The 26,667-nt window shown below is 37.3% G+C and overlaps 1 protein-coding gene across 1 annotated transcript in view; it reads right to left on the bottom strand.

Moving 5' to 3' along the window:
- GLRA3 (glycine receptor alpha 3) overlaps positions 1 to 26,667 on the bottom strand; it is a 63,861-nt gene that overhangs the window by 22,658 nt on the left and 14,536 nt on the right. The window contains exons 3-4 of the mRNA XM_005145528.2: positions 10,467 to 10,690; positions 7,158 to 7,240 (exon numbers count right to left, since the gene is read on the bottom strand). Coding sequence (XP_005145585.1) covers positions 7,158 to 7,240; positions 10,467 to 10,690 — 307 coding nt within the window. The remainder of the gene's footprint in view (positions 1 to 7,157; positions 7,241 to 10,466; positions 10,691 to 26,667) is intronic.

Raw genomic sequence — 26,667 nt, 5'->3', positions numbered from 1 at the left:
TTGCTCAGTGCCATTAAGAGCAGGGGGTGGAAGGGGTTGTAAGTGCACAGCAAGTAGCAGAAATGTAAGGAACTTTGGTAATGAAAATTTTGAAGCTTCAAGGTCAGAGTGTTAGATTTTGGATTTAGGATCCTTGAATTGCCCGTCATAAAAGTGTACAGTATTAGAATGATGTGGATTAATTTAAAATTCTGATGCCACTGCCTGAGTTCAATGGGACTATACAGATTTTCATGCTTATGTATTTGCAATACTGAGGCTTACATTTGCAAAAGGGAAATTATTAGCTGCTGCAACAAACCTGTGGGCTTCAAATGTGAAGACTATATTCTCAGCAGATGTACTGGTGCAAACTTGCACTATATGTCATATATATTCTTAAATATGTTTCATGTCTTGTAAGAACTGCAGTGAAATATGCAGTAGTTATAAAGAATAAAACATCTTTATTGTGCTGTTAGGTCCATAAATACTGAATTCAGAGAAAACAGCTGTCAGGAAGAGCTAGCACAACCTAGGACCCTGATTTTGTGGAAATAAGAGGAATCAACTCACAGCAAAGTCATAGAATGAGGAATTGTACATCTTGCAGGTTTTCAAGTTCAGATTCACACCTATAAAAGCCCTATCTCCCAGTCATATCTGTTTCTAGATGGCTATGCCACAGAAGCCCATGCCAAATGTTAATGTGGTGATGAATTTTGCAGTTTTGTTATGTTTTGGTTTTTTTTTTTTTTTTATTTTTGTAAAAATAAAATACGTAGAGACATACAAAATGTGATTTAACGTTTCTATCAGGAAGGCATTGTATTTTGTGTAGAGAAATTGTTTCAGTGTCCTTCTACTGAACTCTAAGCATACAGAGATTATTTAAAGTCAATCAGAAGAGTGCTTTTACAAACTACACATAATTTTAAATGTCTATTAACTGTTTCTAGATGTATGTAGCTTATTCTGTAGTAGACATAAGTGCTTAGCTCTTGAATTCTGACTTCTTGGGTATGAATTGAGCCTAAAATATTTTCCCTCTGTGCCTTGTTTCTGCTTTGTATTCTGCTTTCCATATGAAATGTGGTGTGCCTGCCTGAAGGGAGTCCTAGCCTATGTGTCCCAAATTAAAATCTGTGAACCTATTTCTGAGCACACCTGTCTTTGAGGGTAAACTTTTGCCACATAATGGTTATTCCTACTTTTAAATTCTTGCTGTTCAGTCCCACTGTATTACCTCTCTTGCTGCTGCTTTGAGCAGAGCATATATATCTCTTATTTACATTTTCTGCAGCTCAACATGATATTCAAACTCTCACTGAAAGGGAGTTTTTTGACTATAAGATGGTTTTGGTGACTATTATGAATTGCTGTCAGATACTTTTATTATTGGTAATTGGGAAATACAATGTTATGAAAGAAAGTCCTAGCGGCTACCTATTAGTGTTGAAAAAGGACAGTACGTTACTGTCCTAAATAGTATATGGGGGCATAGCTCACTTTTTCATTGTTGGTAGAAAAAATGATCTTTTGATATTACAGAAGTAGTTGAAAGCAATGGAGGCTAATATCACCTAGTATATTGGTTAGTAGGACCAGGCCAGGCTAAGGTAGATTAGTAAGGATTTCTGTCACTCAAATGCAGTGTGCTATGGTTTTGGTTTGCCATATGCAAATGCACAAAGGTTGAGAAAGGAAGTAAAGGTGCCAAACTGTGTGCGTTATGGGGTACAAAACAGCTGCTGTGGCTGAAGTACAGGGCAGTTTACAGTGTACCTGTTGTTATCTGGTTACTGTCCAGATGTTTGTTCTTACTTAATTCTACAAAGATATTACTAATCACACAAAATCTAAGTGATATCATTGTAGAACTGTGAAGAAAGAACAAACCCCCTACGTTGTTATGTTGAACAGCAGTGCTCAGAAATTACATGACTGGTTAGGTTATGTTAATACTGCCTCTGTTAACCTAAAGTCTGAGGTCTTGCACATCTGTAATGCAAAAGCAGACAATAAATTGTTGTTAATAACAAGGCTATCATCCCAGGTGCAGAAGTTTGCCAGAGGGAGTATTTCTCAGGAAAACTCAGGAATTGTTTATATGCATGGCACTGTAGCCTCTCAGCAAACAGCTCTCTTTAAAGAGACAACTCATTTTTAGGAGCCTGGGGTCATTCCAGGTAATTAGCTAGTGAACGATGTACTGACCAAAAATGAAGAACTGGCAAACTAAGTGGAATTCAGAATTAAATGGCAGTGTAGAGGGCCTGAAACAATTGGGAAAGTTGGATTTGGCCTGCAGTTTTTCTTAAGCAAATGGTCTGTCACAGAGATGCTGCTAAGTGTGAAAAAATTAAAGTAAAAAAATGTGGTCATACCTATTGAGGAAGGAGGTGAAAAAGATAATGAATTGGATGAAGAGTGGCTGTCAGGACTTGGGCCTTGAATATCTGGACATAAAATAAAATGGAACTATAGTGATAGTCTATTTAATGTATCTAATTTACATTTCTATTTTCCCAGAAAATCTTGTTTTAGAAAATGGTGTTGACAAGTTACTATCAACACCCATATGAGGTCCCTGAAATAAAAATGCATATAGTGTCTGTGGTTTGGTTTTTTTAACTCTATTATTAATCTTAATAATAAATATAGCATTTCATTCATGCAATTTTGAAAGTACAGGAATAAAGCCCTCAGATACGTTGTAATATGTTTCATAAGAGGAACAAAGTGTTCGCATATGTTGTATTATGTTTCTACTAGTATGTAGTATGTTTCTTTTGTAACTTAGTATTTTTACTATTATTTGAATATTCAGGGATATTGAATGTCACATCAAGTTGTAATATATGAAAAATGGAATGCTATGAGATAAAAGTGAAACTTAAAGAGACAGCAAGCTCTAGTATAGGAAAGGAAAACATCTCTTTCCTAGGAGACAGGCCACAGAAATAAATATGTATCTAGCTGACATTTCTTTGTATCTTTTCCAAGCAGAATAAAACTAAAATTATCTCACATGCCTATAGGCTACCCGGGTGTAAGGCACAGAAATAGAGAAGGGATCATTTCATATGTGCATTTTCATTTCCTCATTCAGCAGCTTATTCTAGTTGCTGAGAAATCATCTGATAAAATAAATCTTTTAAAAATAGAAGACATTTCCACTTTAATATTTTTCAGGCACTTCATGATATAAGTGAAGTACTTTAACCAGGGGCAAATTCAACTGCTTAGAGTGACTTTGAAAAAAACATTACATGAGCTGGCTAAAAATAAATACATAATTTGGGAAGAAAAGCCATACATGAATTTTTCCTCTGGAGCAACAATATCAATATAGAAGGAAAGTATTATTATTTTTATAGCAAAGCTAAAACCTATGATCTGTCCTTTATAAATGATGGTCAGTCTTTCTTTGCAACCTGGGCGTAGGATGAGTAAGAAAAAAATGAGGGGTTTGTTAGAAACAGTCTGATTTACTTAGCAACGTATGCAAAAGCAAGGCTTCCAAGACCAGATACATTTTAAAGAAACTTAATAAATGAGTCTTGTAGATTCATAATTATATAATATCCTACCCAACTTGTCACTCAGTGGAAAAAAAAGCTATGATCATCACTTTCAAAAGAAACATCTGGAAGCATGACTGCTGTTGTCTTGCTCCTACAACCACTTTAATTTTTATAACACAGCCTGATGATCAGATCATTTACTCGGGGCATGAGATGACTGTGTTGCCTGCTTTGAAACCCCACATATTCCACTTCCCCAGACAATGCATTAATCACCAGAGTTAGTGCTTTGATCACCCTGTTTAAGTTGTCTCACTGTGCACAAATAAGTGTAAGTCAGACAGCTAGAGGAGAGGATGACACCATGGCCTAGAAATTAGAGATGCTTGGATGGATTCAGACTCTTGGGGTTATGTCAGTTCTTACCTCAGGACATTTGCTCTAAAGCTTGGGAAAATGTTAAATACACCCATCCTTTTTTTCTTATATAATTTTAAAGAGAACTAGATGTCTGTTCTTAGCCAAAGATTCTGTGATGTTTCTTCCCACCTTTTTCTAAGTTTTGGGAATTAGTCAGTTTTCAGACTTGTACAAAACATTTTTTTAACCTTGTTACTTTCCTGTCCAGCATGCAGATATTTTCTGTATCTCCTCCAATTTCCCTTCCTGCAATTCTTGTATAAAGAAGCTGGGTTTGGGCAGGTGAATTCCTGCTTCTGAACATCTAGGAGCTTGGAAAAGATGCCGCTGTGCCTAACTTCTTCGGATCTGTCCCAAAGCCATTTCAGGGAACTGCTGTCTTGTTCTTGCAAACCTAACTGGTAGTTCCCATATCAGACACATAGGTAGAGCCATTGCTCCTACATGCTGCAAAATTTTCTGCCTCAGGCCAGCTACTTTGCCTATATTCTATTTTTTCAGTGTCTGGAGATGTAAAATAGAATTATACAAGGTGATATGGGAAAAGCTTTATTACTCATAACTTCCTTATGAAATCAAATTTGATCCTTCTCTGTAACTAGAAGAGAAGAGTTTGAAGTGCTCATTTGTATTTTGTTCAGGTCTTCTTTTGTGAACATTGCCTTTCTCTGCTCTGTGAATGTGCAGCAGGGAATTTACTCCCACTGAACCAAATGATTAAAAACAAGACTTCAGTGAAAAATATTCTGCTGAAAAATATAGTTGAACATCTACAGTGCTATTCAGCTAATATGTGTTGGATCCCTGTGGTGTAGTTTGTGGGAATTGTGAGCTCCTGCAAGGTTTCTATAAAGCAAACCAGATGCCTATTTAGTCAAGAATGCCCAACAACCTGTCCTCACAAGGACTGTAAGAGAGGAAAAATACATCTGAGCTTTATGAAGCTGTTAAAGCAACAATTTCTTAACTTTTAAAACATATTATTATTTTTAATTATTATTATTAATTTTAAAATTATACCTTTTGCTTGTTCAGTCAAACACTATGGTACTTTCTGTTTGAAGCACAATTGTATGTAGTGAATATTCCTGCCATCTCTATGTACTCTGGTTCAACTGCCTCATATTAACCTTCTATTTAGCCACATTAATTATAAAGGTGACATAGGTTATTAGGAGGATTATCTCCTTGGGTTGACTGTGAAGTTTTGCTTCAATACTGACTGTATAATATTGCCTAAACTCCTTGACATTTGCAGCAAATAATTATCTTTCAATTTCAGTCAAGAAAATTTCTGCTGTCAGATTCTGCCATTGCCCTCACATTGAAAGCCTGTTTTATAACATTACCATCTGTCCATTGTAATGAAAGTCAGAACAGGCTTTCATATTCACCCTGATTTTTTTTTTTTTTTTGTAAAAGCATTGCATTACCTATGCTACAAACAGTTCTGAGATACTGACTGATAGATAATTACCTCCCCTTTCGCTCAGATGTTACTTTGGTCCAGTAAAATAAGAACCCCCCTCAAGAAATAATAAAAATTATGTGCTTTGTGTTTCTGATCTATGCTATATTTCTGATAATACAGTTTGTTCATTCTATATGAAGGAAATTATTTTATAAGATATTCTATTTATTCATCCTAAACCTGTAAATCTAGATCTGACACTAACATGGGTATTATCATTTATCTGTTTTTCTCTTGTTATTTATTTCCAGAATCTTCAGATTGGTGGAATTTTTCAAGGAAATCTTACTTCATTTTATTTTTGTTCTTCACATAATTTTTCTACCAGAAATCTCTTCCAAATTACACTTATCTTAGGGGGAAAAGGCAATTGCCAAATACTTTGTCATTACAAGGAATATTAAAATTTAATTCATATCTGTGTCTTCCTTCTCATACATCTTGTGTTAGCTTAGATCATGGCATCAGACAGAACCTTTGGTTTCATCTTTTCGTGTGTCTATGCCTTGAAATGGCATATCTGTTGTATGCTTTCCATCCACTTTTATATTCTAAGCACGATATTGAGGGAGATGATAAGTAGATTGTATGACGGGTTGAGTTAACAAATGCTAATTTTATTTCATGTAAAAAGTATTGCTGTTAACTGAAAGATAATTCTGCAAAGCCTTTTTTATCTAAGCTGGTTTCACTTTCTCTGCTCTCCTTACGATATTTGCATATAATGCAAAATAAGGCTTTACGAAGAGATTAATTGAAATAGGTGGAGTTGTAATTTTACTTTTTTCATTGAAATTCTAGTGTAACACCAGGTTTGGTCAAACTCTCAGATCTTCTCTACAATAGAAAGCTCTTAGGTATTTCGTTCTCTGTTTTGCAGCATGGTTTCAATGTCAAGCCATCTGTGCTGCTACAAATTCCTTTAAGCCCAGTCTTCAGAAGATGCTATATTTTTCCAGCGTTATGACTGATGGTCAGATCATACTCACATTTTATTCCTCACTAAATGTTACCTTTTGTGGGCTTCCTCCTCCTTATAATGTAAGGGCACCACAGACCTTCCCAAAACATTTCTGGGGCTGGCCCACTGATCCAAGATTCTTCCCCATTTGAAGGGATGAGAACTATGTAAGTGATATACCCTGTGTAGGTACAGTGCATAGGCATATACATAAGTGCATATATAAGTGCATATATATTCTTTGCAATCTTCTACAGTTCTCTTTTGTAATAAACACTTTTCCTAATCCTTTCTAGGATTAGGTAAAAACTATATGTATGTAGCTAGAATATGTAGGCACAGTGAAGATCTAGGGCAAGAATCTGCAGAGTAGGAACTTAATATGAATCATCTTGTTTCCAGCTTTTTAGGACACTGAGTTACTACTGATTTTTGGGATATTCACATAAATCATATAAATCACTTCTTTAAGTTATTCTTATGTTTCCTTTATGCTCTTCCATATTACTGCCCCCTGTATGTGTGAACAGAGGGAAGACTTCATGGTGAATTCCTATGTGCGTAAGTTTTTTACATAAAGATAAATCAGCACTGGATACTTAAGTGCAATAGTAACTTCAGATTTTCTGTACAAGTAAGGATGAAAGAATGTCTTCCTTCTTTGAAAATCATGTATGTTTCACAGATTCTTTTTGTAAAATACAGGATTCTTCTTTGAAAATTTGTTCTGTCTACCTCCTACATAGCTGTTGTAATCCTTGAAAAAGTATTTATAGGATAATACATTACGCAAACTTACAGCTTTCCAGCTGCATTATACACGTTTGCACATCCATTGGAAAATTTTTTAGATCCATCGGACAGGACAGTATTAAGGTCAATCTGAAAGAACACAAAAAAAGTGTTAAGAATATACCATAAAATGCCATAGAAGTGCACAGGAAGGATGCATGAAAATACTGGAAATCATTAGGATTTGAAGAAAATGCATTTTTTTTTGTTTAATTAGAAAGCTCTCAAAAGGGCTATAGATTATCTGAACCCATTTCACTCATTTAGCTTAGTTTGATGATGTGGAAAAAAAATTATGACAGACTTTCAGAAAAACAGTTTTTCATTGGTGTTGCCTAAATCTATGAGAGGTCTTGAGGAATTCAACAACAGCATGATTTTTGTGTTACAGCAGAATTATTGGACTGGTACAGTGTTTCAAACATAAAATTCACCCAGATATACAAGAATTTCATAACAGATGTCAGCTACAAATCATGATGGCAAAGTAATTTGTGTGTTATTGTTCTAAAATAAGGTGCTTAATTTGTCAACAAAAGGTTTAAGATAACATTTGATGATACTGGTGGCACACTGAAACATGTCTGTAATTTTGAACTGCAGCTGTGTTTCATGTTAGTCCTGATACTTCCTGTTAAATACTTTGCAGCCTATAAGCAAAAAGGGTACTTTTAAGCTTTATGTCAATACAGTAACTTATCTTTAAAGTAGTACTTCTGGAGAAGGGTCTGGTGTCCTCTGGGGAAGACTTATTCTCTGAAGTCTTACGAAGAATGGCTGAGGGAACTGGGTTTTTTTAGTCTGGAGAAGGGAAGGCTCTGAGGGACGTTACTGCTCTCTATAACTACCTGAAAGGAGCACTGGTCTCTTGGGGATCAATCTCTTCTGCTGAGTAACAAGCGATAGGACAAGAGATAACGGCCTCAAGCTCTGCCAGGGGAGGTTTAGACTGGGTATTTGGAAAAACTTCTTCACAGAGAAGGTAACCAGGCATTGAAACAGCCTGCCCAGGGCAGTGGTGGGATCACCATTCTTGGAAGTGCTCAAAAACCATGCACATGAGGCCCTCAGAGAAATGATTTAGGGGTGGTCTTGGTAATGGTTGGACTTGATGATCTTAAAGGTTTTTTCCAACTTAGCTGACTCTATAGTTCTAAGAGGTAAAAGTACATGTTTTTCCTCGCTGGTGCTCTTTAGTTATCCATTCATCATCCAGTGTCATGACTGCACCTTTGTTTATCAGATCAGCTGATAGAATGTTCTCAAAAAACCTTACACGGGTCATTCCCCTGTTTTTGGAATTAGGGCTAAAGTGAATTTGGCATTAGGTGGTGAGGATGGCTGTGCATTTCTTTTATTTTTCTTTTTGCTCTCCAAAGCTTCTTGATTCTTTTTTACTATAACTTCTGTTTAGCCTGCCAGCGACAGAACTGCAGGGGGAGAGCCTGAGGAAGGAACTCAGACCCAGACCCTGTTACCATGCTGTTAAAAATGGTCCCATATATAAAATCTGACTAGTAGGCTTGTAACATGACAAGTAATTTCAGAGAAGAGGCACCTGGACTTTGTTTTGTGCTTCAGTAAGTACTCAGGTGTTCACTGAATCAAGGACTGTAACATTATTTTAATGAGAATATTATAATTCCAATGCAATTAGGGGAGGAAAAACCATTAGGGAATGAAAGGAAAAAGAAAATTTAGAAATATTCTCCTTTTTTTCCTTTTGATATTAAGTACAGCATGTTAGCAATTAACATGTTGCCCCTCATCAAAAGCTGAACTGACTCAGCTAGAAGGCGGTTATATGATTTTAAATCTGTTTCAGAAATTGTAATACTTCTTAATTAAATCATGGTGACATAAACTTTCTGGCTCCATAAGAAACACAAGAGCTATAATTTTCTTTCATCACAGTCAGTGTTTGCTTTTATAATTTAGTATTATACATTTCTCATGTTTATTTTCTTTCTCCCCATTTCACGTGACCCTGAATTTGCTCTGAATTCTGTTGACATTGCAATCCAAACTTTCTTCAGTTGAGTGGTGGTGTCTACACCCTGTGTTGTATGTATCTGGAGGGAGTGGGGTAAGGAGGAGGAGGAATTATTTGACTAGAGTGGGAAAACTGCCAGTGCTTCTCAGGGTGATTCAGACAGTCTGGAGATAATTATTTACCTCTTCTTTCTACTCGAGTCCAGAGAAGGAATCATTTTTACTTGCTTTCCATTTGTTTCTAGTAACAGAATACATGTTGTGACACTGAAGAATGATTATGTTCCCAGACTGGCAGGCTAACCTCCTTTTGGATACGAAATACAGGAATTTTAACCCAACCCCTTCTTCCTAGGTAAGCTTGGCAAGACACTGCCTGCTTGCATTGCAAGGAAGGAGGAGACTCCCTTGCCACTCATACATCCATGCAAGTCACAGATGTTTTGTTTTTCTTTTAGTATACAAATTGGTTCACAAATTCCTGATGTCTCTTCAAAAAGTCCAATTACCTATTAATGCAGCATCATAAAAACATGTGAAGCAAAACACCAACTGGGACAAGAGGCTTATTTACTTTGAAAAGTGTAACATTTTGCACACGTAGGTCACTGTATTAATGCCAAATCTATACGATGTCTAATGGGGCTTTAATATACCTATATCTGATGTGTTTCTCACTAGATCAGGTTTTTGAAGGTAGTGGTAAAATGCCTACTAATGTATCAATAAAAGGAAAGTGGTGAGAAGAGAAGAGAGAAGAAGTAGGATAACTAGATTTTGTCAATACTTATGATTGCTGCTCACAGCTTCTTAAACCTTTTCAAAAGTTTACTTCCCACTTTTCTCTCCATTTCCAGCAGTAAGTGATCTATTCTTTAAATGTCATGCTTCCTCAAACAGGTCATGTTTCCATGTTGAAGTGCAACTGAAATATCCAAAAAGGTAAAAATGAAATAAAATTGGATTGTCGTGACATTTGGAGGCTACAGCATGTGAAACTCATACATAGGCCAGTTCAGATTATACCATTTCAGGATTAATTGCTCTGTGCGAGTATCCTAGCTCCACTATGCTCACTATCTTTATTTTAAAATGGGAAATATACTTTTCTTACTATTTTTACTATGTGCATGCCTAATGAGGAATCATTTTCAATTTTAGTATTAACAATGAACAGTAATGATGATAAAAGTCTGTGTTCAAAACTCACAGCTATTTCAGATACAGCTCTGCATGACTAGAAACTGAAGATATCCATTAGGATTTCTTTGGTACATTTTTGAGCTTCTATATGCAAAATAATATAATTTGATTAGAGACTCACCTGATGGAATAAAGTACATTCCCATTTTTGAAAATTCTCAACAACTTATTATCTGTTGTGACTTCATGAAAGTTGGCACCTTTTTCATTAGCAAAGAACAAATCAGGTTTCCAAATTGAATCCAACATGGATGGATCTAAGTCTAAAGAGTCATCTGGATATTCACTGTATGCGAGGCGTGGATCATTCCAATTCTGTCGGAGAAAGATGTTCACTCGGTAATCCTGAATGAAAGAGAAAACAAGCAAGGCTTTATCAAGCATAGGGATTTAGCTTTTATTTCATTTCTAAGCCATGTAATACCCTGTCCATCTGTGGATGACAAAAGTATTACTTAGCTGAATACCAGCATGATACCTATTTGTATTAGTGGGAACACAATGGATAAGAATAAAGATGTATTTCAGGGCTATTGAAAAATCCCAAGCTAAGAAAATCCAGCCTCCATGTACAGTTCATAAAACTCCATATAACTTTACCCCTACAGTAACTTTGTCTTGAAGTCAAAATGAGAGAAGCCTAAAAAGAGTTTTACAGTTACTTTTTTCTGCCCAACTCCTGGCTGGGGCTTTCCCTTTTCCCTCTCTTTTGCAGTGAGAATCTGTTCCACTATAGGGGAAGTTAATTTATTTTTTCTCTCTGTAATTCTTACATATTTTAGACCCACCACTTACACTTCCTGTGCCTCAGTCCCATGTTGAAAATTGTGTGAGAAGTACGTTGCCAGTCTGAGAAGGATGCATGTTCCTCCTCTCAAATTTGGTGGAGATCATAGAATCACAGAATGGTTTGGTTGGAAGGGACCTTAAAGATCTAGTTCCAACCCCACTGTTATGGGCTGGGACACCTTCTGCTAGACCAGGTTGCTCAGAGCTCCATCCAACCTGGCCATGTATATCATATAAGTCCTTACGATAAATTAGCTTAAGTACAAGTGGAATCAGCTTAATTCCTACAGATAGTCCTATCTTAATCAAGGGTGCTTTTATAGAAAAGACAATGGGAGTGCTTCAGACTCCTGGAATTAATCTTGGAGTTGTATATACTCTCTGTCAGACACAATGTTGTATTTATGGTTGCACACATTCTTCAAACTTTATCACTCTGAAAGGAGAAAATATTAATTTTTAATAAAAGTGAATGTTAGCATCTCATTATGTTGTATCAAGAACTGAGAGAATTGAGACACTGAGCATAAGGACATATGAACTATACTTTTAAAGGCTATGTTTTTTTTCCAAGGAATTAATTATTTTTTTTACACCCCCACCCTCCTACCCCCCTTTCAGAAAAGGACTAAGAGAAACTTCCCTTCTTTTTCTGGCTAGTGGCAGCCTCAAGAGCCATAAAAATGTCTTAGGAGAAACTATTGGTACTTTTAATAATTAGCAACATGGCATGAAGAAACCAGAGCTGGTTTTATTTTTTCTTTTTCTAAAGTAAGCCAAAGCCCTTAGACAAGTCTGTGCTCAGTGTTCATAAAACTTAGCTTTTATTGTCTTCCATTCAGCAAGAAAACATAATATCCCCCAAAATATCCTTATTTATTTGCATGATATCCCAAATACCACAAAGTACCAGTTCCCCTTCCAAATTCTTCTATAAAATCAAAGGCAAGGAAGAAGCAGGATGTGGGAGCAGTGACGGCTCTACTGCCTGCCCCAACATGTGGAATGCTTGCACTGAAGGAAACACTAGCTCTAAACCTGGGGCTCTGGGTGTGAGCACTGCAGTTCTCAGGACTTCCTCTGCACTTCAGCCAAACCTAAGCTTTACCTTTAAATTTTTATAACCCAAAGTGTGTATATTTATTTTACTTCTCAAATGTCTAAGACAGAATAGGTGGAAAACGTATAGCAGAAAGCTGAGTGAAAATGGAGAAAGACAAATGGAAGAATCTGTTCAAGGTTATATAAAGCTATTCTGTGTGGCATTTTGCATAAAGTTTATTGGTTTAAATTGTTTCAAGCTCTTAAGATGAAAAGAATCCTAGTTAAATTTTTGTTGAAGCAAGTGAAGCTATTTTTCATGGTTATTTCCCTTGACAAGTCTGACTTAAATTGACTCTCATTATTCATGAAAAAAATCCTAATCTATCAAAAGGAAAATCTATCAAAATTTGATTGCTACTGTATGAAAGACAAGTATTTATAGTCTCAGTTTATAATTACACATTGTGAGCATAAGGCTACACTGCTTTAAACAAGTAGAGGTTCTTGATGTAAATACAGAGACCAGAATTTAACTGCCAGAATTGATTTGTTTTCCTACAAGAGGATTGCTATTCTCACGTGCTACTTGCCTGGAGGGGGTGACTCCCAACTGAAATAACTGTGTGCTGGGGAGGTTCCTTGAGGGGAGAGGGAAATCATCAAATCATCATTTAAGTTGTGGTGACTTCCAGAACCTGAAGGCTACCATTGTCTGAACAGCTGCTGTACCCAGGTTCTATAGAATGAGTCTTTATGGGTTTGCACTTACTCCACTGTCCTTTGAAACCCTTAGCCGCAGGGTGAACTTTCTTACAGGGTCAGGATTCTGTTCATCAGCTTCACAGGGCTCAACAAAATAAAAATTGGGAGACGAGGTAATTGTGCTTTGTTGAAGCTGAGGCTGAGGCTATCACAGACTCTAGTACTAACATTTTAATTAACAATTTCCAACACACAGTAAAATTTAAAGTGCTTACAGATTTCTTCTTCATTATACTGATACAGGTAGAGCTATATTCCCACAGCATACAGAATATAGATAGACTGCCTAATGGAAACTTCTGCACAAATCCTCAAGATATTAATTAACTAACTATGTGCTCTCAGCAAGTTTGCCGATGACACCAAGTTGTATGGGTCGGTTGATTCGCTGGAGGGAAGGAATGCCATCCAGAAGGACCTTGACACGCTTGTGAGGTGGGCTGATGCCAACCTCATAAAGTTTAACCATGACAAGTGCAAGGTCCTGCACCTGGGTCGGAGCAATCCCAGGCACAGCTACAGGTTGAGCAAAAAGGAAATTCAGTGCAGCTCTGTGGAGAAGGACTTGGGGGTGTTGGCCGATGAGAAAATGAACATGAGCCAGCTTCAGTGTGCGCTTACAGCCCAGAAAGCCAACCGTATTCTGGGCTGCATCAAAAGAAGCGTGACCAGCAGATGGAAGGAGGTGATCCTGCCCCTCTACTCTGCTCTTGTGAGACTTCACTTGGAGTATTGTGTGCAGTTCTAGTGCCCTCAACACAAAAAGGACATGGAACTGTTGGAACAAGTCCAGAGGAGGGCCACGAGGATGATCAGGGGATTGGAGCACCTGCCGTATGAAGACAGGCTGAGAAAGTTGGGTCTGTTCAGCCTGGAGAAGAGAAGGCTGCGTGGAGACCTCTTAGCAGCCTTCCCGTATCTCAAGGGGGCCTACAGGGATGCTGGGAAGGGACTGTTCATTAGGAACTGTAGTGATAGAAGAAGGTGTAACGGGTTGAAACTTAAACAGCAGAGGTTTAGATTGGATCTAAGAAAGAAATTTTTTACTGTTTGGGTGGTGAGGTACTGGAATGGGTTGCCCAGGGAGGTTGTGAATGCTCCATCCCTGGCGGTGTTCAAGGCCAAGTTGGATGAAGCCTTGGGTGATATGGTTTAGTGTGAGGTGTCCCTGGCCATGGCAGGGGGGTTGGAACTAGATGATCTTAAGGTCCTTTCCAACCCTAACTATTCTATGATTCTATGATTCTATGATCACTGGTTTCTTTAATGTATTATTTAATATGCACTGTATGTGGAATCCTTCTAGATCTGATAGAAGGATATATAAAAATTTCCAAAATATGCCTTTCATGTGAACATTGCATATCAGCTGCTCTCATAATTTTTGAATGCTGCCATTGGAACCAAATAATCAAATTTTCATGCATAAATGAATAATCTTCCAGAACTCTACTTGCTGAAGTTTCAAATACTATTACAATTTTGACTGATATATCCAAGTGAAAACTAGACTTGTCTTTTGCATAACATTGTAAAATGATTCTAGCTTTATCTGATCTAGCTCACTGTAAAATTTTAACACGAAAATCTTACGGACTTTCTACGATCACTTGTAAGAGCAAATTTAAAGCCACTTTAAACTTATGGCTTTATTTTTCTCATATTATTCTTCACATGAAAATCATGAGAAATATTGTTCTTGTGAAGATTTTTTAAAAAAATTTGATAACTGTGGCTGTTTGCTGTAATGAAAACTGGATATTATCCTCTATTCCTAAGAAGGTACAACAGATGTACTGGAAAGAGCTGCTCACAAGAAGACTGAAGTAAGGAATAAAAATTAGCAGGGTTACCTGCTGCTAAAGAATGAAAATTAGAAGGTAAAAATCTAGAGAACTACTAGAGCCATGGGGGAAACAAGGGATGATTTAAATGGTTTATGCACATGTTGCAAGGGAGAAGAATATGTATCAGGAAAAATAAGATCCAAGGGAATCCCGGCCTAAAAAAGTAACCAATGTCTTGAAGAGCAGCTTCAAAATAAGTGTACTTTTATAATTATAATGAGTTATTTAATTTATTGAATTTGTTTATTACCCCACAGGGAATGAAACTATTTGGTCTCTCTTTACCCACCCTCACTCCCCCAAGCTGTCAGATGCTGAGTTATCAGGTATTCGGTTGCTAATGAAATAGTACTAGTTATTTCATATTTCAGAACATCTTCCTTGGTACATCAAAATTTGAAGAAATACGTAGAGCATTTGTCACTTCATTTTCTGTTTTCTTCTTGGATAAGTAAAAAAAATGTTTGGTCTTTGTTCTGCAAAATACTGTGGTTGCCTTGTGCATCTTCAATATACTTTGACATTTTTTTATTGCTTCCTTGATTAATATAATTAGACAGGATGCCCTGCGGTATATTATTAATTTGTAGTAATAACATCTTTCCATTTCAAATTTCTTCACTGGCCCTAAACACTGTGCCTGCAGTTTAGGTAATCAAATTACTTTGGGTAAATTGGTGGAGTTTCCTTAGTTTTCCTTTACATAACTGAAAATTTCAGACTGGAACAAAAGCTATTCAGCTAATGATTTCAGTATGTCTTGATAAAATTTCCTTAAGATAGAAACACAAGTATCTAAAGTTAAGCCCCTGAAATTGGTAAGTCATTTTCCATGCAGATTACCAATGTAATTGCTAAATCAAAGTAGAAGACCCTTGAAATTTACAATGACATGTAAATATAAATAAAATGTAAATATAGTTTGTATAATCTGAAGGATTCCCCCATATTTCCTCATGCTTAATATTTGGAACTCTGTGATTACTGAGATTATTTATGATGAGGCCTCTTTGGAGTCATGTATGGTCAGAAAAGGAAGATGTAGAAGAAGGAGCAGAAAAGGATGATGTAGGACTGGACAGGTTAGCCAGTTCTGTGAAAACAGTCAGGAAAAGTTTGCTATTTTAAAATCAGTAGTACAAAGGACTTATGAGTTGATTGACTGACATCCATTAATATATTGAAGGGTAAATACTAGAGGGAGAAAACATTTTAAATCTAAGGACAAGAACTTCCTTAATTATCAGTAAATTTAGGCTAGAGTGAAATGGCTCATCATTTTTCTTGTCATGCTAATAAACAATGGTGATCTTTTCACTGGCATGATTTATTATTGCAAATAAGGGGACCTTTTTATTTTAATTACATCTTTGCATTATTGCAGGTCTGAACTGCAGCAAGGATAGTGCATATGTCTATGGCAGTTCAATTAATGAGTGAAAAAAAATTACAACAGATTCCATGCTCCACCATAAACTGTAACTCATTAATCTGTCAGAGATATACCATTGCAGCTAAAGAGAAATTAGCTGTGATTTAAATTGATTGCTGAGTACTTAACTTTAATTGACACATCAAATCTGTGTCAGAGTACTAAGATTTGATTAGTGCCAAACATCCCTAAGAACATGTTTTTCTGTACTGAATAGCTGTAGGGCATTCATTACAAGAAGCAATGTAGATATGCTGTTGATTATGATAGTTTGTCTGACTCACAGAATCCTTCTTGCTGATCCGTCCCTGGATAACTCCATAGGTGGAATATTTCTTTCCAGATCAGCTTTTGGCAGTAAAATGAAGAATGACCTTATTGTTCTCAATCTGGAATTATGGAACCCAGAGAGAAGCTGGGAGCAACTGCAGCACTGTACCACTCCCTCAGTAAAAACCAGCTTTGTGAATTTTCCAGAACCACATGACTCCTCCTTCATGTCATTATTGATGGGCCTTAAGAGAAAACCTTCCTCTTTCTAATCTTGTGACTCTTGAAATTTTGCTGTATAAGACAAGTTCCACACATGAAAGCATGGAAAACTTTCCTGTCTAGTCCTGCCTGAAGCTAGTTGGCTAAGCACTTTGCTGTTGATTAGGATCTCTAAAATTAAGCCCTTGCAGACTGAGGATGAGCAGTAGGGCCTGTTCAGCTCCTGGATAAAAGCTCTAATCCTAGACTAGTTTAAAATTGTGGGTGTTCTCACCCCCTCCATTAAGTAGAACGGGCCAGATGTTTTGGGGATTTGAGTGAGAGCTAACTTGCCTCTGACCTTAGGAAGCTTTAGGAAATTATTTGAGCTATTCAGAAAAGATGCTGATGGATTTTGAATGAAGAGTTCTCTCTTTCTTTGTTCATGGATGTATAAATACAGATTTTAAAGTACACATTAATATCTTTAATCTTTCTGGGGTTTTGTTTTGTTTTTCTTGTGCTTCTGAACTACCAAGTGTCTTGGTGGGTGTCCTGTGAATAGTTCTGTTAAAGTTTTATTTAAATTTTGCCTAATTCCTTTGCAGAGTTTGACTCTAGTGACTACCCAGCAGTATTCATATTGAAGTCAATAGAACTAGAACATCCTTGGCAAAGAACTACCTAAAACTAGGACTTCAAAATTTCTACCTGTAATATTATATCTCAGGTTCTTTACAAAATAAAAATTCAGAGTTCAGCAAATAAGTATATACACTACTTGTGCACCAAATACTCTTCCTAGATGTGTCACCTGCTTTCATAACCTTGGATTCTGAAGAGTTGTGATCTCTGCTAACGTTCTGTGTGGGATGTATGTTACTATTTTCTTTTCTTCTGGGTTGAGTAATATGTCATTTACCATCACTGCTAAGGTTTTGGAGGATAAGAACTGTTCTATCACTACTCCAGTTCAGTCTTTCCCTTATTGAAAGTGTGGGCCCACTTACAGGATGCTTATTAGTACAGAGCTACCAGTCTTTGCCATTCAACCCATAGTTAAAAGAAGAATATAGTCAGTAGTTTCTGTGAAAACTCCTGGATTTTTAGCATCTGACTTCCTTGTCTTTATTACTAAACATTGAGAATCAGTTGAATTCAGCATTGTGCCACAGAACCTACTTATTTTCCAGGTTTTGGATTTGAAACATTGCAAAAATGTACAGATTTAGTAGGTTTGGGTTTTTTTTTTTTTTTTGTTGTTTGTGGTTCATGATCAGTAGGAATGGTTGTCTTTTAGTTTCTGTGCTCACAAATAATCCTCATATCAAAAGTCAAAGCCAGTAAGCCAGTTAATATCTAGGATGTTTACTCTTTAAAAAAGTAATTAAACACAGTACTGACATATTGTATAATAACATTTGTCACAGCTCTTATTGCACGTCCTAGAAATTTGTTAACTGAAGACTAAACAGACTCCTTCCATTATTAATGGAAGTTGTGTGTTCTTAGCTCCTAATGCATTACTCTAAAATCACATTTTGCAACTTGTTCAGTGTAATTGCTTTTTTAAGCTTTAGCTCAGGGACTTCTAAAATGTTTGCACTTTAAAGTTCAAGCAGTAGTATAAGGGATTAGATGAAAATGTGCATGGCAATTACATAAACAAACATCATGCACTTAGCCTCTCTCTTCATAGAGTTTTGCTATGTTCTCAGTTGACAAAAGATTCTGGGGTGTTTTTGTTTTGGTTTGGATTTTTTACTGCAGACAAATTATGTGTCCCTGAAGATCCCTTTCCTCTAACAACAGAAAGTATTTCTTGCTAAGTGAAAACTTGAGTTTTTCTGAGGTTATGAATTTGTTCAGATGAGATTTTGGTATTATATTTTTCCGTAGTGTTATTAATACATTTTATGTGTTAACACTTAGAGTATGACTGGTTTCAATGATTGACTGAATGGGCTAAGAGTAGAAATCTCCCTTAAAAACATGCACTTGAAATAATCCTCTAGGTCCATTATGAAGGGAGAAGTAGAAGTTACTAATTGAAAAGCCAGTCTTAACCTTATTTTGATATATCTCAAGCACCACAGTTTGTAATACTACAATTTTACCAGAACAGTAGTCACAGACACAAATCTGAATCATTTTTAACCCTGATTTTGCTAAGCTGGGAAACAGCCTTGTTACTTTAAAAGGTCTAATATAAATATTTAAAATCTGCAAAGAAATGATACAAAATCAATGAAAGACTTAACCAGTGTAAACTATAAACATATACCTTGAAAACTGTTGGGTTTTATATATGTATGTATTCTATATTTTATATAATATAGATTATATCAAGGTATGCAAATGATGTATTTTCTATATTGTTTTCTAAAACTATAGTGTAGCCAATTTCATAAAATTCACGAAAATAAGGAAAAATATATTGAAAAACAGGGAACTATTTATTAGACTGACTAGAAACATCACATTTTCAGTATTCTACCCCTTCAATTTTACTAGGAGTCAAGTAGCTAAACCCTTATTCAATTTAAGTCTGTAAAAGAAGATAAAAGAACTAAAAAGAAAACTGTGGCAGATTCCACATATTGTATCAATATTTGCAGAGGGAAAGCAGACTAGCAATCTTTTTTAACTGGTCATGTTATGCTGGTATATTAGCTTTTATATGTTCCTGTATGTTTGCATTCTGGAAATCTATTAACTGAAAAACAAATCTGGTGACTCAAAGATCAGGCAATGCAAAGACAGCTTATTTTTTTAAATTCAGATTCCCCAGAAGTGCTTTTGAAGATTATTGTTAAATTATTATCATTAAAAACAGGTAAAGAAGAAATAGTGAACACATACTTGTTTTTCATTATGTGTATTCAATATATTTGTTTTTAATTTACCTTCAATATCTTTATGATTATGATAGAGTGTTTGGTCAATATCTGTTCACAATGGCTCACAATGTCTAACAACAAATGCCTTGAGGAGGTAGCTGCCTATGTTGTTTTTTTTTATCTTTTTGTTTTGTTTGCTGGGGTTTGTTTTTTTTTGGGGGGGGGGGGTTGGTTTTGTTTGTTTTTTTTTTTTTTTTAATAAAAGATATGGGATTAAATTTGCTTCTAGGCTTTGATAATGTTTTGTAAAGTTTTGCAAGTTAGGACCTTTCCAAGCTGTGGAAAAGGCTGCAGCTACACGGAGCTAATGTTTGTTGGCTTTGCTGTGTCAAAGCCCTGGATTGAAGTTGTTGAGAAAATAAAAGCCTCATCAAACTGGAGCCCTAGAGGTAGAGCCTGTGGGCTGGGATTGTTTACATATGGTTTGGAGAGAGGGAGGAAGGTGGCAATCTGTAGATCCCTGTTTTGAGACATCTGTATAGTGAATCTAGATGGCAGGATAGTGCTTCCTGGGTAAAATGGTTTCTGAGCTGAAGGGACAAAGGAAATTACTTGGGAGTAAGAGAAGGTACAGAAACCAATTATTGTGCTTTAGTCAACTAACTGGGCCTGCTGAAGTCTATGTGATAAGCGAGACAGATTCTGAAGTCACACAGGTTATTTTGCACTGTTGAAGAAAGCAATCTCTCTCAGAGATGCTGATTTTTACTAGTGCGTAAATTAGTATTAGAATCTAGGGGGATTTAGGGGGAACAAAAAAGAAAAAAAAAAAGAGATCTGGCACTACTGTTATAATGCCAGTAATGACACAGGGAGGGGCATATCAGTTAAAATGCATTATCAGCCCACACCTTGCTGATCCCATTGGCTTTTGAAGAAAAGTAAAACCTGAATCACAGTCTCATAATACTTCTTTTTCTACCAGCTCCTAATGACCATATTTGATGACATGCTGTGTATTCATGGAAAATAGCTGTGTATGAAATATATTCTTACCATCTCTTTTGAAAAACAGTATAATTTTATAGTTTAAAATTAAAGTATTATATAATGGTTTCAACTTTTGGCATACAATTTAGGATATTTCTTTGCAATATGAGTATATGTATAAAATATGTGAGTGCACAGCTCTTTCATGCTAAGCAATTACTTTGGCTATTGTAATTAAAAGTGCACACCCACAGTGCATGAAGTACCAAGTATTCACGACAGAATGAAGATATGAGAACAGAACTGAATTTTTAAATGATGCCAAAATAACTCAAACTTATTCAAAGAAAGAATTTCTAGGTTAGTGCTTCATGTAAGGCATTTTTACTGGAGAACTTTTCCAGCATGTATTTCTAGACTCAAGAACAGAGACCAGGAACAAAAGTGACAGTCGAAGAATCCTTAATTTTTTAAATTCATATTAGTGTAACAGTTATTCTAAAGACAACTGTAGCATTTGTTTCTGTAAACAAAGTGTTAGTAAATTACAGTTTAATGGGAAAACAAGGGATAGATGGGGATTTATGGACTTAACTCCTATTAGTGCTAACCCTATATCATGATGAGATTAATTTCCATTGCTTAAATACACATTATAAGGCAGCTACACTGAAGATGTTTGAACAACTGTTTCTTTTGGCCCAGTACTTTTTTGTTTGGCTGATTGGCTTTGTTTGTTTGTTTGTTTGTTGGGGTTTTTTTTACAATGTCTTTACATGGTATCTGTGTTCTTATAAATTAAAAAAAAAACATTACAAGTGTTACATACTTATAACACCAAGCCTTACTGGAATAAATATAAAATCTATTCCAATTCATCTTCTTCCAAAAAATCTTGAAATAATTTATGGGTAACAGTCACAAAAATGAACTAATTTTACAAGTCATCAAAACTGAAAGGGGAATTTTAGTATTTGATTGTGAAAACCTGGTGTCCTAGGTTTCCAGATTCCGCTTTTAAGACATTCAGTTTTTGCAAAGGGACCACACCTTTACTTTGTGCCCATTACATGACTACTGTCAGTAAAAACTATCAGTCTGAACTTCTGTTTTACTGTAGATACTTGCTACTATCTTTTCATAACTATGACATGTTTGTGCACAGAATATAATCCTTTTCAGTTCCTGCATCACTTTAAAATTTCCATTAATGCTGCAGACACAGTTGGATCCTTTGTGGCAGTACTCTCATCTAAGGCTATCAAAAATGTCCGAGACATTTTCAAGCAGTTTTTTATCGTTACAGTATAACTTATTCTAGACTGTAACTTCACAATAAATCTAAAGATATTGACTGCATGAAATATTTTCCTTTCATACAGAAAGTTTCAGTTCTTCATAAATCATTGAAAGGATATTTAGAAAAGGGAGGTTTTAAGACCTGGAAGCAAGAACTGACTGTTTTTCCAGTATTTTCTCAGGCAAATGCACTTTGTTATTAGGTGGGATTGCACTGTATCTCTAAAGCTTTCAGCAGAATTTGGCCTCAAGACAATATCCAAAATAAACTTGAGACTTGCTCTTGAGTTGGTTTGTTTCAGTGACAAACAAAAAAGTTTAACCTCATTTTTATTAAGAGAAGATTTTTTTTTTGTTTTTTTACTGACATATCTCAATTCATAGTTTATATTTCTGTTTTTCTGTATATCCATGTTGAATATACTGGCTTTCAAACATGAAATATGTGGAAACCATCCTGTGACTGAGCCTCTTTTTCAAATAACATAATCACACTCTGTTAACCAAGGAATGAACACTAGTGCTTCCTAACTCACTGGACAGCTGCTTCTGAAAACAGTTTTAAAACCACTGGAGGGACCAAGGAAAGAAGCCTGTCACCAACTTCGGCATAGTCATCAACTTCAGCAAAGGTAAAGCTTCTGGTGATTTTTAAAGATCAATTTAAACAGTCATTTTTGCTAGTCCGAACCTAAACCAAACATGAGTCAAAATTATTTTATTCACTGCAAAGTTAATTTTCTGCCCAAATTCATGAAATTTAATTCTGGAATGATCCAATTCAAACACTGTCTATGATTTTTTTTAATCATTTATAAATCATCAAAGGAATCAAAAACGAAAAACTGACATTTCCTTTACTTTGTCAGAGTCATCAAAGGAGCCCAAAATGCTGTAATTAATTCCTGTGAAAAATCTCCAGTATAGATGCCAGGAAAGAATACAGGAATATTCAGATCTTATAACACAAAAGAGAAGGTTAGGAAAAAGTATAGAATTGTACAATCATCCTTATAAACATCCCAAAGGCCAGGAGATAAGTACAGTGAGATTATTTCCCCTCATTTCTGACTTGTGGTGCAAGGATGACTTTCAGTGTCACTAGGGAACCAGATTTCCTGAGATTTGGAAGTTCAGCTGTTGGTACCTGATAATCACCATGTGCAGTATTCTCTACTAACCTCTTCTCTGCATAGTGTTAACCAACGTATCCACCTACTTCACCATCTATTACAGTTTATCAGCAAACTAGATGCTTAACCCTCATGTTTTTATGCACAGCTCCAGTTGGTCTCATTCTTAATAGGCACCTAAAACCACCTCTTCTCCTCAACACCCAATAGTGATATACACCCTTGATCAGCTGTTGCAAGTAGTTGGTGCCATGCCACATCTTGTAACTTGATTAGATGGACAGGAATTGGCTGCGCTACCATTGTCTAATTTTTCCTGTGGAGACAGTGTTCTCACAGGAAAATGAATATTTGGTATATGAGCTCTGAATAACTCCGAGGGATACAGCAAGGCCATGGGAGGCCCGAGGAAGCCTAAACAAGCAAGATAAGAAGAAGCTGTAATTCACTGAGTTATGAGAACTGTGGACTGTTGGCAAGCGTTCGAGGTCAAGTTCTCACACCTGTGCTTAACCAATTATATGTTAGTCACTAAGGGTCTTCAAGACAAGTATCCAATCATGATATGCCAAATTGCTGTAGGTGTGTATAAGCAGTAGTATATAAGGAGTTAATGCTTTGTAATAAATGGCTTTTTGTCTGATCACATTGATCTCTGACTGAGTCCGTTCCGCGGCAAATGGCGCCCGAACAGGGACCCTCTATAAGTTCACATTGAAACGGAGGAGGGTGTGAATCGCTGGGCCGTGAAGAAATCGGCTGGAATCAATCTGGCTGGACCAAGATCGGGAGGCAGAAGCCTCGGAGGAGGGAATCCTCGGATCGGAGCCTTGTGAACCCGGAAGACACTGCGCAGTGCAAATAAGGTAAGCAGCCGGACGGTTGGAAGGGAGCTTAAGGATGGGAAACCAGTTAAGTAAAGAAGATGAAGTAATGCTTAAGCCTTTCCAATATATCCTCTCTGAGAGAGGGATAAAGTATGATGATGAAACTCTGAAGAGGCTTTTACTCTGGTGTAAAAAGAAAAAGCTAATTGTGGAGGTTGGTGAAGCTTTTAAGATTGAGACTTGGGAGAAAGTTGTTTTTGCGTTTGCTTGTGTTTGTTGTATTTGGGTTTTTTGTTTGTTTTTTGTTGGTTTGTGTTTGTGTGTGTTGTGCTTGTTGTGTTTGTGGGACGATAATTCCCAAGGGTCAAAGGAGGCAAGGCCCCTTGCCACACTGTGGCGACTGTTAAAAGACACATTAACTGCTATGAAAGCTGAGAAGGAAGTAGCCATGTCTGCCTTTCCGATGTTTTCGGACTTGCCTGAGCAACAGCCGGCTGCTGCTGGTGTGCCGGTAGCAGCCGGAGTGTTGGTTTCGGGCAAGGCGGCTCCAGCTCGAAAGCCCGTGCGTCAGAAAGTACGGATGTTTGAGGACCCAGTGCCCCCCTCCTACCCCGTAATATGCGATGAGGGGGCTTGGGAGAGGGAGGGTGTGCGACCACGACCACCTATGGTTAATCCTTTTCGTGATGCTACTGCCCCAGAGGCAGACAATATCTCTCCCCCGGCCCACCACCCCCACCCCCCACCCCCTACGGACAGGGAGAGAGAACCTTTTGAGGAGTATAATAAAACTCCCACTTTACAACACCCCCCTTCGCCTTTGACACCAGCACTTGCATCGCTCCCGTCGGAGCCGCAAATTAGCCAGGAATGGCATCGCTGGTTAAAGCTGTTAGATCAAAAGCTACAAGATTTACGAGACCGCCTGGAGGAGCTGGGGCCTAAAGATAAGGTGCAAGCTCTCAAGCAATCCACAGAAGTTAACCCTTTTCAGGTGCCGCTACCACCAACTCCGGCACTCTCTCAGCAAGCTGCTCCCAGTGCCCTGAGATGGCGTGGTCTTATTCAAGATGCGATTATAGATGGCACTATTTTACCGATTGATGTCCCTTCTGCATTTCCAGTTATTGTGAATGCCCAAGGGCAACCTCTCTGGACTCCTATGGATTGGAAGGCTATGAAAGCACTAAAAGAAGCAATTGCTCAATATGGGTTGTCTTCCTCATATACTCAACAGATGCTAACTGCCTTATTTTCTAGTATGCTGTTAACTCCTAGTGATTGTTATCGAATAGCTGCAATTTTATTAACCCCCTCTCAGGTCTTACACTTTAAGAGTGGGTTTGAAGAGTTAGCTGCAAGAGCTGCTGATGACAACTTAGCTCGCAATCCCACTGACCCTTTACATGGTATCACATCTGACATGTTACTAGGGAGGGGCCAATTTCATCCTGATGCAGTACAGGCTCATATGAGGGTTGAGGTTTTACGGCAAGCACAGCAATTGGCATTAGCTGCCTTAAAAGCTGTACCAGAGGCAGGAAAACCTAATCCCTCTTATACATCGGTAAAACAGGGAGCTACTGAGCCTTACATGCAATTTATCGATAGATTAACAGATGCTATTGGAAAAAATATTGATTTGGCATCTAATGCTAAAGAGTCTGTGCTTATGTCCTTAGCTATGGAAAATGCTAACCCGATTTGTAAGCGTATTTTACAGGCTTTGCCAAAATCTGCTGGATTACAAGAAATGATGGATGCATGCTCTAAGGTGGGCACAACAGAGGAAAAGGCGGAATATATGGCACATGCCTTTGCCGCTGCTCTCAGACCTCTTCTACAACAAGGTCAGGATGATCGAGGGGGCATGAAGGGTGTAAAATGTCATAATTGTGGACAGCTGGGACATGTTAAAAAACAATGCACTGCAAAGAAACGTCGCCCCCCCCAGGGCAGCAGCTCAAGCGTTTGTGTCAGATGTGACAGACGTGGTCACACAGCAGCAGCATGTCATTCTAGGTTTAAGAAAGATGGAACCCTGTTGGGAAACTTGGTGGTGAGCACAACACCACCCCGCGCGATGACACAAAATCAGGGTGTCTGGACTGCGTCCCCTCCGCCACAGCAGGGAGTGCCGGAGTGGACGTGGCAACAGCAATAGATTTTACCATTACTGATACTTCTGTCCATTGCATTCCATCTACATTAAGTGGGCCCCTTGGTCATGGGTTATGTGCTTTGCTATTAGGACGCTCATCAACATCCAGGACAGGAGTCTTTGTATTACCAGGCGTAGTTGATGCTGATTATACTGGAAACATTGGGATCATGGTGCAGACACATGCACCCCCAGTACACATCCCCAAGGATTCTAAAATAGCTCAATTAGTCCCATTTGAAGCAAAAGTTCCCCAGATGGGGCAAAAAATCAGAGGAAATCAGGCATGGGATTCCACAGGAATCCCACACATTTTGTTTGCATTGGATATTGCAAAGCACAAACCCGAGGACCAGGTCTCTATACGGGGCCATAATAATCAAATAATTAAACTGCCTATGCTAATCGACACGGGGGCTGATGTTACTATCATACCATATCGTCAGTGGCCAAAAGCTTGGCCCCTACAAGCCGTTGCCACAGGAGTTATTGGAATCGGAGGAATGCAATCGACAAAAATTAGTACAGAATTGGTGGATGTTTTTCTATCTGATGGCAGTCATACACGCATCAGACCATATGTCATGCACTCTCCAATTGCATTGCTCGGACGGGATGCTCTTAGTCAAATGGGAATGAGATTGACTACAAAAAATTTTTAATGGTGGCCATTGATGGACAGCCAACCTATAAATTACGATGGCTTACTGAAACACCTGTATGGGTT

Source organism: Melopsittacus undulatus, chromosome 7 (genome assembly GCF_012275295.1).
Source record: "Melopsittacus undulatus isolate bMelUnd1 chromosome 7, bMelUnd1.mat.Z, whole genome shotgun sequence".
Taxonomy (NCBI): Eukaryota; Metazoa; Chordata; class Aves; order Psittaciformes; family Psittaculidae; genus Melopsittacus; species Melopsittacus undulatus.
The sequence above is the reverse complement of the archived record's forward strand: the minus strand, read 5'-3'. Positions and strand labels throughout refer to the sequence as shown.